The 18,774-nt window shown below is 34.7% G+C and overlaps 1 protein-coding gene and 1 long non-coding RNA gene across 5 annotated transcripts in view; one reads left to right on the top strand and one right to left on the bottom strand.

The window, feature by feature from the left end:
- Positions 1 to 6,525, bottom strand: part of LOC111729867 — a 62,451-nt gene extending 55,926 nt beyond the window's left edge. For both annotated transcript variants that reach the window (XR_002776432.1, XR_002776433.1), the window contains exon 1: positions 1,902 to 6,525. This is a non-coding gene — a long non-coding RNA (uncharacterized LOC111729867). The remainder of the gene's footprint in view (positions 1 to 1,901) is intronic.
- Positions 6,526 to 6,660: 135 nt separating this feature from the next.
- Positions 6,661 to 18,407, top strand: KRR1 (KRR1, small subunit processome component homolog). Of its 3 annotated transcripts, XM_023520983.1 has the most exons (11): positions 6,708 to 6,810; positions 7,404 to 7,453; positions 9,479 to 9,651; positions 10,980 to 11,114; positions 11,318 to 11,443; positions 11,536 to 11,619; positions 12,648 to 12,704; positions 13,843 to 14,013; positions 16,047 to 16,124; positions 16,233 to 16,326; positions 18,061 to 18,407. In XM_023520983.1, exons 2-11 carry the CDS (start codon positions 7,405 to 7,407, stop codon positions 18,201 to 18,203), a joined length of 1,110 nt encoding a protein of 369 aa, XP_023376751.1. In that variant the 5' UTR covers positions 6,708 to 6,810; position 7,404; the 3' UTR covers positions 18,204 to 18,407. The 3 variants fall into 3 exon arrangements, with proteins under 3 accessions (XP_011372815.1, XP_023376757.1, XP_023376751.1); XM_011374513.2 differs by lacking the exon at positions 7,404 to 7,453 and having other exon boundaries at positions 6,661 to 6,810; XM_023520989.1 differs by lacking the exons at positions 7,404 to 7,453; positions 11,536 to 11,619 and having other exon boundaries at positions 6,661 to 6,810.
- The last annotated feature ends 367 nt before the right edge of the window (positions 18,408 to 18,774 follow it).

Here is an 18,774-nt window from a genome sequence, read left to right as displayed (position 1 = left end):
GTTGTTATTATAAGTTTTTGATCTTAGAAATATTATTAAGACAGAGAGGATTTTTTAAAAAGCCCTCTCTCTTTATTCTATACCTTGTGGTTTTTAAAAACAACACTTGATTAAGTTACTAGATCTGCATGTTATTAAATGCAGCTGAATTTGCACATTTAGACCTAAGTCTGTGTGACTTCACACATCAGTTAATACCTCTGGGTGTTACGATTCTACCTGCGACTTAACAAAACTAGACCACATGATCTCTAAGGTTTTTTGCATCTCTGACATCTGCTATTCTATGGAAATAGAAAGTCTTTTGTTAACTCAAGCCATCGTTTGGGGCCATTTTGCCCTCTAGTGGCAAGAGTCAAGAAAAAATATTCCTTCTGAGAAAAAGTGTCAGTCATTTCCATACCCCATCAAATCTGATGTTTTGATAAATGCTTAGACTTACTTCAATACTGTTTATGTACACGTAAAAATTATCAGTTTACAATAACAAACATTTATATAGTTTCTGAAGGTCAGGAATTTGTGAGCAGTTTAGCTGGATGCTTCTGGCTCAGGGTCTCTCAGGAGGGTGCAATAAAGATGTCAGGGCTACAGTCATTTGAAAGCTTGACTAGATTGGAGGATGTTCTTCCAAGCTCTCTCATGAGTCTGATGGGAGAAAGCTTCAGTTCCCTCCCACATGGACTTCCCTATAGGGCTGCTCAAGACATAGTAGATGGCTTCTTCCAGCTACTGAGAGAGAGGCAAACATCTGAGAGAGAGAAAGGAGGCAGGAAGGGGCAGGGGAGAGGAAGAGAGAGAAGCTGCTATGTCTTTTACAAACTAATTTCAAAAGTTATATACCATGGATGAATAAACTAGAATTACAAGGACTCAGTATAAGTAAATCTCAAAACAAACTATTCCATAAAAAAAAGCAAGTTGCACAAGTACATACAGCATATATGTTTGTATATATACTTTATATGTATATAAAATACTTATAATTGTATACATATTTATTAATATATAATGTGTAAATAGGTCATATGTAAAATATTTAAAGCCTATTTTGTCTTGTTTAAAGATTGTTTGTACGTGTCTGTGAGTGAGTATATAGTAGCCATACAAACAGAAATATACATGGAAGTGATAAACACCCAACACATGTGAGTGATCACCTCTGATGGAAAAGGGGAGGAATGAAATTAGAGAGGAGTGCACAAGGGCTTTAATTGGCAATATTTTATGTTTTAAGTTTAATTATGACTACAAAGCATTTGTTATATTAGTCTATCTGCCTTTTTATAAACCTGAAATAGTTCATTAAAAAATATAATCGTATAGTTATTGCCTCTAGAAAATAGAAAAATAGGACTGTGGAGAGAGTGACTTCATTTTGCATATATGTAAGATTTTATTATATACACATTTATGTAAAGCTAGAACAAAAATGACAAAAATGTTAACATTTATTAATTACAGGTGGATGAGTCTTGGATGATGGTTGCATAATTCCTTGCATTTTCCTTTTTTATTCTTTTTAAATTAAAAAAAAAAATACAGCCATTTCCTGTAGGGAAAAATGCTACATGGGGGAATAATCATTTTAAAGGGGGTTACACCACTATTAGAGCAGATCACATTTTAAGTATCACCACACGTGCCTGGAGATATATAGACCGACTTATTAGACTAATCAATGCATGTTTTAAAACCTCACAGCAAATATGTAAAACTATTACCCTCACTTCCTCAAATAAAATTTTAGCAAATACCTTCTCCATCTATCTTGTTACTGGGCCTAAGTAATTCTTTAAGTGTGTGGCTTACTGTTAATAAAATGGTGGCATGGGAATGAGGGATGGTGATGAATAAAACCTGAAAATGTATTAATTCCTTAGATAACTTACTACACTTACCGCGGTACACGTTGTTTTTGCTTCTCTGGCCTGCATCCATTCTCGTTCTTTTAGCAACAGTTCTCAATTTTCACTTAGAAGTCATTCCTTCCCATTCCCAGCCCACATGGTTTACATGGGTGTGATTCACCTCTGGGTCCCGCAGGGATCTAGGAATGGCTACAGAGAGTCTTTCTGGGACTTTTGATGGAACTCTTAGGAAGAAAGAAACTCTTCTTCTATTGAAGATTTAATCCTGGAGCTGCTGGTAGACAGCTTTGCTTCAGAAGACAACACAGAAAAAGCAAAGCCAAAAGATAGTGGGTGGAGCAGGCAAGAGGAGAGGGAGAGGGAGGAAGAGAGAGCGATTGAGAAAGTGCATAAATGTCTCTATGACATAATGTTAAGGTCTTAGATCCCATTCTCAGCTATGTAGGACAATAAGTCCACTTCTTTTGTTACTTTGAGTTTTGATAACTTGGAAGTCAAAAGAATGTTGAGAAGTATACCTATATGCAAGTATGAAAGCATACTAAAATTCTCATTGTAAAAGGCATGTGCTTATTTATTAAGGTAAAGGAGCCCCTTCATCTCCTCTGCTTCTCCTGGGAAGCTCTAAGGACAGGGGACTCGAGTACTTGAGATCAGATCTGGGCTTATGAGACACTTCTTCCATGTTGCTCTAAGGCAGAGTCCTTAACCTAATAGCCTGATCCTCCAGGGTTTAATGGAAGAGTGATAGATATGTGAACATCCCATCAAATTGTGGGTAAATGTTATATGTACCCCAATACATGTCCTTTTCTGGGGAAAGGGTCCATAGATTTCATCACATGAGTAAAGGATTGGTGAACCAAAAGAGGTTAAAATCACTTTTAGGTGATCAAAGCAAAAATGTAGTGTTAAAGTCTGAATTTTCATGTCTCTGTGTGTCAGGTGTTAGACTTTTTAATTAGAGAATTTAAAACAATAAAGAAGCAATGTTACCATCTTATTAACATCATGAAATGACTTGTTTAAATATAAACCCACTACATGTTTAAAATACTTTTCATCTAAAAAGTTCATTTCATCACAGGCCATCTACAGTTACCACTGAAGGATGGGAGAGGCATATAGATTTAAAAAGTGACCAGAAATCTGCTTCCTGAAAAAGTTCAAATATTCCTCCAGTGACATGTAAACAAATAAAAGATCGTACTTTGCTTGTTCTATTTGCATAAAATAATAATTCTCAGCAGTATCACTACATTTCATATGCCACTGATTAAATCTTGAATATTCATGCATGCATTAAAAAGCCTTCTGTTGTTATGTGGAATCTAATACCGTAAAATGTGTTCCAGCTTCCCTTTAGGGAGAATATTATCCTAAAAATTAAATCAAAGCTGTTGCTTACCAATAAGAACAATTCAGGAAGAGAAAGAACAAAAACTGCCCAGGAAATAGTAAGAAAGGCTAGATTAGATTCCCAATGTAATATTAATATTTTGTATGCCTGGGGCCTGAAGAGACTAATATTCAAGTAGAATGAATGTCTTTAGACCCCAAGCATCCACCGCATGTACAATTTCCATTGTTTGTTCCAGTAATGAGACAACTGAATTCCAGAATGACAGGGGCAGAGTTGAGAGAAATGGAGCAGGATTGCCCACCAAGGAGCCCCACATAATAATGAACAGCCACCTGGAAACTTTGGCGTTTGATATCAGGCAAGTTCTGCCCTAAGTAGGTAAAAAGAGTGGAAAATAACATTGCTTTCATGGCATGCCTGGTTAGGAGGAAAGCACTTACTGGTCCTCTGAAGTAGAATCACAGAAATTAAGGACATCTACAGACTCCAAGTTCTTAACCTTGGCGCTATCAACATTTTGGGGTTGAAAAATTCTTTGTTGTCAGGTCCTACCTACCCCAGACCAACTGAACTATAAACTGGGAGTGGGGCCAACCCTCCACTTGATTCTGAGGTTGGCTAAAGTTTAAGAAATAGTAATCTAGCTTAACTCACTAATTGTACAATTGAAGAAACAGAAGTTAGTTAAGTGTTTATTCAAGATCAAACAGCTGGTTAGCAGCCAAAGCAGTACACCATATCTCCTAATCTAGAGTTGGCTACAACCAACTTTGCAGGAAGAGGTGGATACCCTGCAAGGATATTTCTTGTCAGCATGAACCACGGTAATGACAAATGAAACATCTTTTTGCACAGCAGAAAACAGTCCATGATTGCTTGAATGCTTTTCAAATTTGCTCTCTCTTTTAGATTCCCAGGTTTCCTAGGCTTTGATGCAGAACACCACACTTTTATTGACATTTTTCTAAATAGGTTAATAACATGATTAGTTTATAGAGGTGCTGGTTTATTGTGTTGTTTCTTCTTGACAGTTATCACTAGATCCCTATTTTATTATGTAATCACTTGGAGTTAGAAGAGGCCTTATTTTTACAGCCATAATAATTATTACTGTTATTGATTTTGACAGATAAATGTTGATTTAAGATTATAAATCTTCTGTGAGGTTGACTAGAATAGAAAGCAGTTTATGTATATTAGAAAATAAAAAATGTTCAACCCTATGTGAGAAATTCTCTCGACTGCTTATTTAAAAAAAAATCGATTACTGTGGAAAAATCATTTTTATCCCCAGTAAATGAGTATAAAAATGTTAAATGGAAAATAAATCATGTTTATTTGACCAGTGTTACTGCTCTTTTTAATAAAAGCTAAGTACATTTCCCCAGACATTGCTAAGGCACATCCTGACTTCTCTGCCCATACCCTCTGGGTTCATTTTGTGAGAATTTGGGTTTCTAATTCCAAAGAAGAGTTGTGAAGCCAATTTGCTTTGCATGGGAAAATGACCAAGCAGGTTAAGAGCTGGTGGAACACATCACCTCTAGGATGGCTGCATATGGGTCCAGGTTGCTTAAGAGACCAAGCGAGGGAAAAGTTACAGTCAAAATGGGTCGGCCTGTTGTTTCTGTGACCCAGAGAGGACTTTCCAGGCCAGATTTGCATCAAGAAACTAGAGAAAGCAGTCTTTCTCTTTTTGGTCTTATTTGTGCAATTTCTGGGAATAACTTTGTAGATTTGAGTACATTTTTATATTCAGATTTCCAAAGATATTAAAATAAAATCATGTAAATTGTGATAAATTTACAACTGTATTGTTATTTAAATTGCCTGTATGAGAGTGCTCTTTCCTCCAAATTATCATAAAAATATTTTTATTATTTCTTTTGTGCCAATCTGGTGAGTGAGAAATTATTTTTCATTGTTATATCTATATACTTTTCTGACAGGAATGAGTTTGAGTATAATGTTTATCAGCCATTTGGATTTGCTCTGCTATAAACTGCTGTATTAGTCAGGATTCTCCAGAGAACAGAATATATAGACAGTAGATACATATGATTATGGAAGCCTAGAAAGTTCAAAATCTTCAGAATGGGCCAGCAGACTGGAGACCCAGAGAAGGGTTGCTGTTGTAGCTCCAGTCCAAAAGCTATAAGAGTGAGAACCCAGCCCTTGCAACAGAGGTACTAATGGTCAGATTGCCTGGACTTGAAGTCTAACTCACAACTTATTAGTGACTGAGTTCCTTAAATAAAGATAAAAAACAAACAAACAAACAAACCCTGCTTCATAGGGTTTCTGGGAACGTTGAAGGAATTGCTTCTCATTTTATAACTTCCACTTGTTATTTATTCTATTATAGGGAATTGTCATTTTTTGAGCAAGTTTTAAGAATATGTCTATGAAATCACTGCCTTTTATAAGACACACATGATAAAAACAAAAATCTTAACATAATAATACATCTTGAGATCTTGTCCCTAAGTAGTAGTCTGTTTTATACATGTACCTTATAAAAATCTTTTATAGAAGATACACAATAGTGGATTTCAGATAAATGTTCCCCATTTCACTGATGCAAGACATTCAATCTATCAAACTTTCCCTATTTGTGCTGCAGAAAAAAAATTTTTTAAAGGCAAGCAATAAGACCAATCATTAAAAGAAGGTTTATCTTTAGCGAGTCTAAAAACTTTTAGATTCCCAGAAGTGTAAAGATTTATAGCAGTGATGAACCTCAATCTTGAAGTCAGCCACATGCAGTGTTGGAGTAGACAGGAGTTAGTCATTTTGGGAATTCTTGGTTCCCCAATTCAGAAGTGTTACTTAATTACGATCTTTCTGGCTAGGAAAGAGAAATACCAAGACCGTAGAAAATTACCATCAAAAATAAGAATTTTTAAAACTTATCTTCCAAAAAATTATCAATCTTGTTTTAACTTTGGTCTCCTCATTTTACAACTTTGGTTTTAAGGATTAGATATAATGCACATAAAGTACCTCACACAAAGTAGTCTAGCAATAAATGGTAGCTATTACTTCCTGCCGAGACCCATGTATTCTCATATTCGTATCTCCTCCCAACGCCTACCACATCTATGACGATCATACAAATATTTATGGATGAGTGACATAAATTATAGGTTGCACTCTGCAGCGAAAACCGTGGAGTCGGTCGTCCCAGGTTAGACTCTGATGCCACGGAAAAACTACAGATAAAATCGTCTACAACTTGCTCACCGTGCTGAACTACAATTTCCGGCACGCAGTCAAACTCCATGGCTGCAGGACATCCTGGAAAAGCAGCCTCCGATGTGGCCAATGGAGAAACGCTGTAGTTTGTGCAAATACGCGGGCTCAAGCGTACGTATGCACGGAGACTGCGCAGATGTCGTCTGAGTCGGCGGAACTCATTTTGAGTATAGGGACTCTAGCCGGAAGAGTTTAAGAACAGTTCCACTTCCGGTAACCCAGGAAGCGAATTGAAGATGGCGTCCTCCACAGTCAACGAGCCGACCAGAGCGCCTGGGAAAAGTGAACTTCGTAACCAGAAGCCGATGCCGGATGACCGAGGTAAGGTTGTGTGAGAACTAAAGCTTGGCTTTGGATGTTGAGTTGCAGTTGTTTTCTTTCGCTTGCTGGGAACGTGTGAGGACGCATTGAGACCGTTCTCTAAAGTTGAGTGCCTATAGTTGTTGGCGTTTGGGGGTATTGACTGGACCTGCGAAACCTCTGGCCGATATGGTGTTGGCCACGTGTTGCTAACTAATCGCTTTTGCTAGAGGCCCCCAAAGTGAAAATGTTGCGGAATTCGTCTTCCATAAAATGATGAGAACTAAGAAATTGCAGAGGGTACTGCCGGACCTTAGACTCGCGGCGAAGACTGGAAGTCGTTGATAAAATGAGGGATGCGGTAGGAGTAGGAGGTCGTTATGTATTTGCGTAAACGCTGATAATGAAGAAGTGAGACAGACGTAACGATGATGGAGGAGGAGATTTCTGGAGTGTCCTGAACGCTAGTTTGTCAGTGAAGAAATTTTGGGACGTTTATCACTATTCCTGTTTGTCAGATTGCTAAAATATCAGATGACATAGCTCCTACTCATTAGACTGCCTTGCTTTTAAATTGTTTTGCTTTATAGTCAGGTTTTACCCATTTTCTTTAGTATGAATGACGGGAAGAGACGAGCCCAGGCCCTGAGCAACCATCCTTATTGTAAGTGTTAAAAATCTTTGAACTCGTCATTCCATAGGCATTAGAAAGGTATTAAAGATGTTTTGTTGTTTTTAATTATGAATGTACCTAGCAGAGTACGGTATATGTACAGCTTAAAGAAAAAAATGTGATAAAGGAGCACTCAGACCATTGAGCAGAATAAAGTATTACCATACCGCAAAACCTTCCTGCAAGCACGGCTCAGATCATATTTTTTCTTTGTGAGACATGAAGTAACTGTTCTAAATCGTATTGATCACTCTGTTCTTTTATCACCTATGCACAAAATGATTTAATTTTGCCTGGCTTTGAATTATATACGAATGAAAGGATTTTAGGCTTTCTTCTCTGTCTTGCTTCTTAGGCTTAAGTTTGTTTTAACAATCTGGGCAATACTTGAAGCTGGTTTATTTTTTTCACTACTATATGATGTTCCTTTGTATGAATATACACTAATTTACATTTTCATTCTACCATCGGTAGACATTTGGACAGTTTTCATTGTTTACTATTATAAACAATGCTGCTCTAAACATCTTTGCACATATCTCCTGGTTTACTTGTTCAAGAGTTCTCTAGGTTTTGTACATGAGACTAGAATCCTTGAAGTGCAGAATATGTGCAGGTGATGCTAAATCTTTCCCAAAAGTTTTGTGCCAGTTTACACTCCCACTAGTAGTGGATGAGAGTTCTCATTGCTCTACATACAAACTAACACGGCATTATCTAAATTTTGAATTTCTGTCATTTTGGTAAGTATAGAATAGTATCTAGTTGGGAATAATGAACTTTATTACTAGCAAGGTTGCACATCTTTTCATATGTTTTTGGGCTGTTTGTACTTCCTCTGTTGTGAACTGCCTGTGTATTTTTCACCAATTTTTTTTTTTCCCCCATGGCCATTGAAGTGTTTAAATTGGGTAAGGATTTGGTCAGATGTGTATATTAAGTAATGATAGTTGTAGATCTTGAGGTTGTTGAGAAGTGAATGTTATATGAAGACTAGCTAATTCTCTGTGATTTGAACCAGAAATAGCAGAATGGATGTGAGTATAAGAAACAGCATGTTTACATGACTGGGGTAGCTAATATAGATTGTGAAGACCAGCTTCTCAGACTTTAGAATCTCCTGATGAGATTGTTAAAACAGATTCTTGGGCCTCATCCCTGAAATTCAGATTCAGTAGGTCTGGGGTGGAGGTCAAGAATTGCATTTCTAACACACTTGGAGCTTATGCCGATGGTGCAGGGCTATGGGTCATACTTTGAGTAGTATTGTTTTAAAGTATAGCTGTTGGATTTAAGAGGTTCATAAAATCCAGGACCAGGAGTTTTGATAAACAATGTGGGAGATAAGCTATGGCCTTTCAGAGGCATTTTGATTTAATGAGAGGAGACCTTTGTGTACCCTTACACCACTCACTTTTTTGGACTGATAGTCTTATAAAATGAGAAATATAGTACTGGTTCGTCTCACCTTTAATAGTTGTCATGAAGAGTATACAGAAATAAGGAACATGAAAATTTTGGAAAGCCTAAAACCCTTACCAGTGATTATTAACTGAAAGTGTACACCAGAATATCAACTTTTAAAAGTTTTACATGCATGCACACACATGCAAATATATACATATATACACATATTCAGGCTTCACCAGTAAAATCAGAAAATATTTAAAAGTCTTATAAACAAAGTGGTATTTGAATCTTCAACTCTAACATAGCATATTGTAATAAAAGTTTCTTGAGTACCCACTATCTGTCAGGCATATGCTAATTAGTGTGGATCCAAGAAGGGCAGCTTAAGGAACTTTGTCGTAGGAAGAGACTGAACTCTTTACAGTTCATTTGAATACAGTGTGTTGATGATAATGATAGAGGGCTGTTCTTTGACTGTTGAATAATCTGAAAGGCATAAGAAGAAATGCAAGGAGAATATTGGGAAGCTTGTAAGTGTATGCATATAAATGTTCAGAAAGTGTCCAAAAGTAGGTTAAAATCTGATGCGTAAATTTTTTCCTGTAGATGAATCAGAACTCCTCACTGTTCCTGATGGTTGGAAGGAACCAGCTTTTTCTAAAGAGGACAATCCCAGAGGACTCTTGGAGGAGAGCAGTTTTGCAACTTTGTTCCCAAAATATAGAGAGGCTTACTTGAAAGAGTGCTGGCCCTTGGTACAGAAAGCCTTGAATGAACATGTATGCATATTTTTTCTATATTTCTTTGAGATTTTGCTCTTGCTTATACTCTCACTTTTAAGTAAGTATATGTGTGCTGGTGGATTTTTTTTAAAGATGCTGGCGTAACTGGTAAATTTTGTTCTTTTGGTATTTTAAACAGCCTAGATAAGCTTTATTCTTGTAATCCATTTGTCTCTAGTTGTGTAATAGATTACTTTGAAAAATTTACATACGTTTAAAATTGTAAAGATTTCATGCACTGTCTGAAACTCATCTGTGAACTTCAAGTTTTAGGATGCCTACTGTTTGCTATGGTGGTTGCCATGTACCTGTACAGTTTGAGTTGAGGCTTATTTCTGTCTAATTGCTTGATTTTTATTTTAAATGGAAGATGTGGATGTGCCAACTTTCTCCTATTTGTTGCTGCTGCCATGCACCTAGAACAGTGTATTTTTGTTTTTCAAACTGTGGGTTGAAATCCATTAATGGATTTGTGAGTATAATGAGTCTTTAAAAAATGAATGTATCATATGTAGTAAGGATCATTTTACGAAGCTTTTGGTTCATTTATATGTGTGTATTTATATATGTACTAAGTTGTGATATAAAATATATTTCTTGAACTGTGGGACTGCTCTGTAATCGTTTGTGCCCATTGGGTATGAGGGTGGCTCAGCAAACTGCAAGCAGTATTTTACTGCTGTCTACATCTGAGATTGGACTCTTTTTTTTTTTTTTTGTAAACTCTTAGAGACTCAACCTTCTGTTGAATATTTCTTCATTTACTATGTTGAAATATTTTTCAGAATATGCTCGCAAGTCAGAAACTAGCATGTTTATTTACTTTGTTGAAATCTGGTTCTTACTATTGAGAGTTGATGCGTAATTATCGCTTCTTTCTGAACCTATGATCATTTATTTTTACTTTATACTTAGAAAATACATACCAGCCTGAAAAAAGCTTGAAAGGAAAAGCCCATGTTCACCCTAAGGAACAAATGTTGGATTAGAGTTGAGCCCACGTATCTTTATATATTTTTTTACCTTAGCTAAGTCTTAAGTCAGGCCTTATTTGGATTGATATAATCTTTATCCCAATAAGTAAAAAGTTTTTTAAAGTCAAGTAAGTATAAATGGTTTCAGTTGCCTAAGTTTCTGTATTCTTTGAAGTATGAAAATAATCAAGAATTTTTTATATTAACTACCTACCTTCTTCAGGGAGGGAGTTGATAGAATTTTAGAGAGAGCTTAATTCACAGTAATTAATAGATTAGAATAGGCTCTATAATTATCTAAAATTAAATTCATTTTTAGACAACTGCTTGTTTGCTCTTTACTTCTTCTAGCATGTTAATGCAACCCTGGACCTGATCGAGGGCAGCATGACTGTTTGTACAACAAAGAAGACTTTCGATCCTTATATCATCATTAGGGCCAGAGACCTAATAAAACTATTAGCAAGGAGTGTTTCATTTGAACAGGTAAATTTAGAGTTATTGAGATTTTGCTTTATTTGTGCTAGCATTCAAGACAACATATAACATTGCACCTGTCCATCCCTGCCTGCCTCCCTTTCTTCCTCCCTACATAGAATTTTCATTATTGTGCTTAGATGTCAGTGTGGGCTTTGAAAAATATATTTGTAACAAATATTGATGAGCTATTTTCTTTATTTTTTCAAAAGGCAGTACGAATTCTTCAGGATGATGTTGCATGTGACATCATTAAAATAGGTTCTTTAGTAAGAAATAAAGAAAGATTTGTAAAAAGAAGACAGCGTCTTATTGGTCCCAAAGGATCTACACTGAAGGTAATTTTATCAGTAGAAAGCTTGAGTATCCTCCTCCATCATTAATCGTTCATATTTCAACTGAATTTCAACTTATTGTTCTTTTAATATAGGCATTGGAACTCTTAACAAACTGTTATATTATGGTTCAGGGAAACACAGTTTCAGCCATTGGACCTTTTAGTGGCTTAAAAGAGGTGAGAACTTAAGTATCTTCAGTTAATTTTCAGCCAAGAACAAGTTAAATAATTTGATTATAACATAATAGTTTATTGGATAATATATTGTTTAATAATTATTGTATTTTTTTAGAATGTGCTTTGTTTGATTTCCCATTAGCAAATACTTTGTATTTCATTTGGAATTTGAGAGAATCATAGCTCTTGAGCTCTAACGTACTATACCAACTTTTGACAATTACAGAGACATCTATTTCTCAGAAAGTTTGAAAACCATCACTCCATTCACTACAAATTTTAAATGGGTATTCAAGTTCTTAGTCTGTAGCATGTATGAAAAACATGATGTAGGAGAATTGACAGATCTTGTTATTTGCAGTAACATATACAGCCAGTGGAGGTCAGACTTTGAAAGCTTCTTTTCCTTTAAGATCCATTTTCTTTAGTTGGAATTTATGTAATGTTTACTTAATGTTTTCATGAACATTTTATTTAACTTGTCAAATGTTATGAGAAAATCTGTGTTATCTCCTTTTGATGCTGCTGTTGTGTGGATCTGGCTGTGAAGTCTTGCTTCCTTTCCAAGGACTTTAATAGTAACTCTGTTGGACCTCATTCTTGTGAATTATCCGTTCTGTTCTCATGCAGCAATGATAACTTAAATATATTGAATACTTTATAGTTTTATAGAGTCAAAATATATTATCTTACTTAATTCTTACAACAGACTCTTGAGGTATTTTCATTTCCATATTACAAATGAGGAAGCTGGAACAGGAAAATTGTTATCTTCCAGAGTGTCGTACTAGTTGTATGTGTCACATTTTCATAGTACAATTGAGAAACTTCATTGTACCCAAAAGAGGTTGACTGTTATTGAAAGATCTAGCAACCACTAAGAGCAGTTGAAAGAACTATTATATTCATTTGGTAGCCATTGCCTGGTTCATAGGATATTGTTGTAATATATTAACAGCCTTCTACCTTCTAGCTAGTTCATTAAAATCTTTATAAGTGACTAATTTATTTTTCTTTGCAAATTTCAGGTTCGGAAAGTAGTCCTAGATACCATGAAGAATATTCATCCAATTTATAATATTAAAGTGAGTATTAATTATATATTGCTTTAACAGTGGTTGTCAGACCTCTTTTAGCTAAAGAAAGTTTTCTTGAAATTATATTTTTTATGATAGTCTAGTATAGAAAACAGATAAAGCCAGAGTTATTTTGGGTAAATTAGAAGCAGAATTCAGTCCACTCAGCGCTCAGTCCTGTTGTTACTTCCTTGGATGCGTAGGTCTTTGTGGAGCCCAGTATTGATGGGGTCACTCTAATGTATTATATAGTTCTAATACAAGGAAAGCTTCATAGAATTTGTCATAGATCATATCAATCCAGTTTTTTTTGTTGTTGTTGTTTTTTTGTTTTTTTTTTAGATTATGAGTCTATGTACTATGTTAAAAGATGTGATCTTTTAGAATCTTACCTTTTTCTGTTAAAGCCTGGAATATTTCAAATTGCATTAAAATCTTTATTTTATGGAATTTAACACTCAAATTGTTTAGTGTTAGCCGTTTGAGAGAGACCTGTTACTTCCCTGTGTACACAAGTTTCATGATTATACTTGGAAATGTAACCATGGTATAATGTGCTATTTTATGGATGGGTATTTGTTGAGCAGTCCACTTGAACTTGATGAAGTTAAGTCGAACAAGTTTGACTTATATTGGGACATTAAAGATAAAGAGAGGTAGTCGTGTATCTGATGCCCGGTTTGCATCCTCTGATGTTTCAATGTCTATAAAATTCAAATGGAATGGGGGAAATGTGAGAATATTGGTTTTATCTGATCATGAGAAAGTTTGCTTTTTTTTCTCCTGTGATATTTCGATTGCTACTGAAAGTCTCCTGTTTGCAGGGAACATTATTAAGAACTGTCTCTGCTGTTATTAACTTTTTTTCAATGAAATAATGGTTGAAAAGCTGAATTAGTCTAATTTTCATCTCAATTTATTTTAACAGTTCTGCATTTCTTAATCTAAATTTCTAATGATTTTCTGATGCTTGGTTAAGTATGCATGTTTAAGATTACATTTTTAATGGAATTAGTTTAATTCTACCAGAAGAACTACTTCTGTTAATTTTATTATTTATAAGAACAACATTTGTAATGTGTTCATTTGACAAATGTATGACTTTTACAATTAAAAATTTTTACATTCATACATTGCATGACTAAAGACCTTAATGATTAAACGAGAGTTGGCAAAAGATTCTGAATTAAGATCACAAAGTTGGGAAAGATTTTTGCCACAGTTCAAGCACAAAAATGTGAATAAACGCAAGGAACCGAAGAAAAAAACTGTTAAGAAAGAGTATACACCATTCCCACCACCACAGCCAGAAAGTCAGGTTAGTATTAAATGCTGAATTTTGTTACATGAGGGGAAAACTGTTATCGGTTTTGTTATTTGAGGAGAAAGCTGTTGTAATCGGTTTTGTCAGAAATTTTATTGAGGAAATTTAGGTATTGTGTGGATGTGTGTGTGTGTTTGTGTACGTGTGTAGAGATATAAAAAACTGAAGGTAAGTGTAAATAGGCTTATTTTGAGCTAAGTGCATGGAGATAGTGGGGGGTTTCACATTGTGAGCGTAAACTATGTCAAGGTGGTTGGTGTTGCTCGTGTTTCTGTAGCCACTGTAAATGTTCTGTGGATAAAATATTCAACAATTTAGCCCACAAGTATCTCTACTCTGCTTTAGCATCATTCCTGTAACCATGAGCTACATGACTACTCCAGTTTTAAAATCTTAAATTCTAAAAACTATCTTTTTCTAAGTTATGAATTCCTCCCATTTCGTCAACTGTCTTCGGGCTTTATTTCCTTTCCAAAATTTCCTTTTCTCTCTTGCCCATCATTGTTTTCTTTCATGCTCTCTTTTCCTTCAATCACACCTGTCCAGCAAACTTTAAAACTTGGATCAGTCATAAAACTTGACTTCTTTCCCATAATGTGGCTACCAAACATAGGTGGAAAAAGTCTTCTCTTTGGATTATATCCACTATAAATTTATGTTTTCAACCCCAGATAGGTCCTCAGTGTTGTCTGACAGTTCTGTATATCCTCTTCATTCTCTAGCAGATAACGTTGCATTTTATTTTACTGAAGTATTCGAGACCTTCAGGCAAGAACTCTCAGCTTCCTCTTCCTTCACCTCCATTTTTTTTTTCCATCTGTATCAATCCTTTCTTTACCTGTTCTTTTAATTCTGTCTTTACCTATCTCCTGAGGGATCTTGCTTTATTATTTCTTCCCTTATTATTCTTCCCTTTCTGCTCGTTCTTTGTTTTCAGCATGTAAACCTATCCCTTCCTGGATACTGTCTTGTCTTCTACACAGCCCTGTGTGTGGAGTTTTTCAGGGAAGGTTTGAGGAAAAGTCAAAGGGAAAAAAAGTTAATGATCATCATGATGAGAAAACAATGGAAGTGTTAGATCATGAGGTCAACTCTAGAAAGGAAAGAAATTGAAGCCAGAAACAAACTGATAGTTGGGGGAAAGTGGAGTGATGCAGTTACTAAAACATGCTTCCATAACTCTGCTATACTTATAAAGTCCCATACCTGTAATAAGTAATTGTCTTATCTTTCTCCTCTACAACTGTAAGCTTCTTGAAACAGTGATGCTTCAATTGGCTCATTCTGCCACTTGTTTGCTAATTAATTAATCCGTGCATGCCTCAGTTTACTCATGCATAAAATAGAGATAATAACAGCTATCTCAAAAAATTGTTATTGTCAAGTAAATGAATTAGTAATTGTAAAGAGCTTACAACTGTAAAGAGTTTAGAACATTGCCTTAGATATAACAATGCTATGTAAGTGCAAGATAGGTCAGTTATCAGTGTTCACTATATATTGAATGAGTGAGCTGTAGCTCTCTCTAATAAGTATTTCCTTAGTCAGCAAGTCCTGACAATTCTTGCTTTTCATTTTGCATGCCACTACTTTTATTCTAGGCTTTTATCTCTTCTCTATTCTGTACCTTATAAAATGCTGCTTTAGTCTCTTCACTCTTCTCAAAAACTTCAGTCATTTATAAATCATATCCTACCTCCTTCACTAGGTATTCAGGTTTCTTCAAGCTTCCTTAAAATTGTCTTTCCATTTTCCTCTTAATCTTTCCTGAATCATTGACCATTCACCCCACTTAAAGCAGTCTGTTGTGTATTTCATGAACAGATCACCTATTTTCTTACCTCCATGCTTCTGTACCTGTATTCCCTTCAGCCTAATGTACATTTCTCCTTTTTTTTGTTGCTCCCTTTATAAATTAACCATAGATTTTTGACCCCTTTGTCTTTACCTCAAGGATATTGTGGCTTTCTTAGGAAATGACTCATCTGCATTATTTCTTATGTGATTGTAAATACTTATTTCAACAGACTGATAAAGAATTGGCTAGTGGTGAATACTTTTTGAAGGCAAGTCAAAAGAAGCGACAGAAAATGGAAGCAATAAAGGTAACACTCTGTGTCTAGCTCACAATGTTAATAGCAAAATTCATAGAAACTTGAATTTTTATTTAACTATAACTTGTTTTACTAATGTATTTTTTATTAATAATGTAGGCCAAACAAGCAGAAGTTCTCAGTAAGAGACAAGAGGAAAGAAAGAAAGCTTTTATTCCACCTAAAGAAAAACCAGTTGTGAAACCTAGGGAAGGTAATGTTTGTTTTCCAACTCTTCATAAAATATAAAAGTTTGTTATATAAAAAGTAAACCCATAGCGAATTTATCTTAATCTCTTTGAGTGTTAACTAAAGAAATAGCCATATGTTCCATCAGTTTTCTTAACATTTCATTAATCACTAATCCTAGGGACAGGAGACACCTGAGGTAGTTTACAACTTAGTAGTTTATAATTTATTGTTCTAAATACATATTCATTACATTTTATTTGGTAAAACCTAATGCCTTTGTAAGAGTATCCGAGACTGATAGTCCTCTCCTGTCCGGACCTCTGGTTGTGCTTGGGAAGGACTCTTCGTTTTGAAAGATATAAACCAGAGCAGTGACTCCTATAAAAATAAAAGTAAAGATCCCTAAACTCTGCTCACATGTCTCTTAAAAAGAGCTTATCAGAAGTTGTGCTTTTCTTGTCTTTGCTTATGTGATCTAAGGCTTAAAGTTTGATCTCTTATCACCTTGAGCTAAAGGACACCAACAAAATAGGAAGGTTCAGGGTCTGTTAAACAGATCTTCAGAGGAAACACTCTTGTGTCTTGTCTTCTCCAGTCCTAGCCTCATTTTGATTCATCCTTTCCTCGTTTTATATTTTCTTTTCCTCCAGTAACATTTGTATTACTCCTAAAGTAACTCTACAAAGTGCCCAGTAGCACAGTGAGGGTAGGGGTATCAGTGGCAGCATTGCACATGACCTGTTGGTCAAAACCAGATACAGCATTACTATTTTAGTATCTTATATTACATCAGTGTTAACAGCTATAAAAATACTATATTCTGTGTAGATCATTGGCTATGTAAAAGTTAAAAATGTCATAAACATTATATTTCCAGTCTGTAAAGTCAATTACATACTTTGAAGGTAGTTCAATAGTAGTTTAATCTCAGTTTATTAGGGTTAAGAAGATAGCTATTCTGCTATAGTGGAGGCTTCACATCTTTGTTCCTAAAGTTGTTGGGTAGTTCGTAAGATGACATTTCATCTTGTGATTCTTTTATACTCTGAATACTGTTCTTTAAATGGTAAGAACAAGTTGTGTGTTTTCACTGCTTCATTTCTCTATTTTGTTGAAGCTTTTGGCATTGATTGGATGGTTGAGTTCTTTTAGAAGGACCTCTAAATACTTTAAGATTACTATTTTTATTACCAGAATCTTGTTAAATTCTACTTATTCATTGAACTAATATTTGAAAACTTTTAAGTTTGCATGTGGTATTAGATGAAGTAGATTTTGACCTATAACTTAATGATTACTTAATGTTATTGAAGCTAGAAGGGCTACAAGTGATAGTTTTCATGAAATGCAATTTTAAATTATTTTAACATGCAAGATGGAAAATTGGCATATTAATGAGTACTGTAAAGTTCCAAAATATGGAAAAGATTATGAGTAAAAATAATCTAATCTCAAGTATAATTAATGGGAAATGTAATTTTGGTATAGTTGAATTCAGTAATTGATTCATAGAGTTAAACTAATGCCATTTTCATGTATACTTTCACTAACGTAATTTTAAAGTACTTTATTTTATGATTTTTTTTCTCTTAAAGAAATTTCTAACTTTTTAAGCACATGGAAGGTGTTTTATATTTTATAACATGACCTTCCATTTATACCAGTATTCTGAAGTTATTGTTCTAAATACATATTCTTTACATTTTATTTGGTAAAACCTAAAGAATTACATATATTGTGTTTTTAATTTGTCTAGCTTCTACTGAAACTAAAGTTGACGTGGCTGCCATCAAGGAAAAAATTAAGAAAGCAAAGAATAAGAAACTGGGAGCTCTTACAGCTGAAGAAGTTAAGCTTAAAATGGAAGTAGATGAAAAGAAAAAGAAGAAAAAAAAGTAACATTCAAAAAAAAAAAAACGAAAACCAAAAACCCTGAACTAGAACTTATTGAGCTATCTCCTTTTGTAAAGGATTTTGAGATATTAGGGCATTAGTTGCCTTATATGTAAGAAGTATACTCTGATTACTTTTTTCTGAGTTTGTTTTCTTCTTTTAGCGTTTATGTATGCAGCCATTCTTTATAAATATAAATTATATTCTCCATGTGTTTTTTTGAAAAATTTTATACTAGAGAGTGATATATATGTCTTTGTATACATTGCAAATCTGTTCCAGGGAGGTTTTATCTAAACATGATTTTAGGAGTAATTCCTTAGATTGTTTATATAAACATTTTAAGATGTGGCTGTTGTAATTTTTCATCAAATCTAATGTCTGTTCTCTCTTTATTGATAGCAAGTACACCTTTAGGCTTATTCCTTTTTGTATTCTCATTTTATGTTCTGTTCCAAGATTAAACAACCCATAAGCAAAAAAAAGCAAGGCCTTTTAAATCAAATCTCTTCATTCTGTTCTGGGTCTGGGAAAGTGATAAACCAGGAAGACATCAAATTGCAAGAGAGTAGAGGAA

The sequence above is a fragment of the Pteropus vampyrus genome, unplaced genomic scaffold, assembly GCF_000151845.1.
Source record: "Pteropus vampyrus isolate Shadow unplaced genomic scaffold, Pvam_2.0 Scaffold9, whole genome shotgun sequence".
Lineage (NCBI taxonomy): Eukaryota > Metazoa > Chordata > Mammalia > Chiroptera > Pteropodidae > Pteropus > Pteropus vampyrus.
Note: the sequence above shows the minus strand (reverse complement) of the source record. Positions and strands in the feature narration are given on the sequence as shown.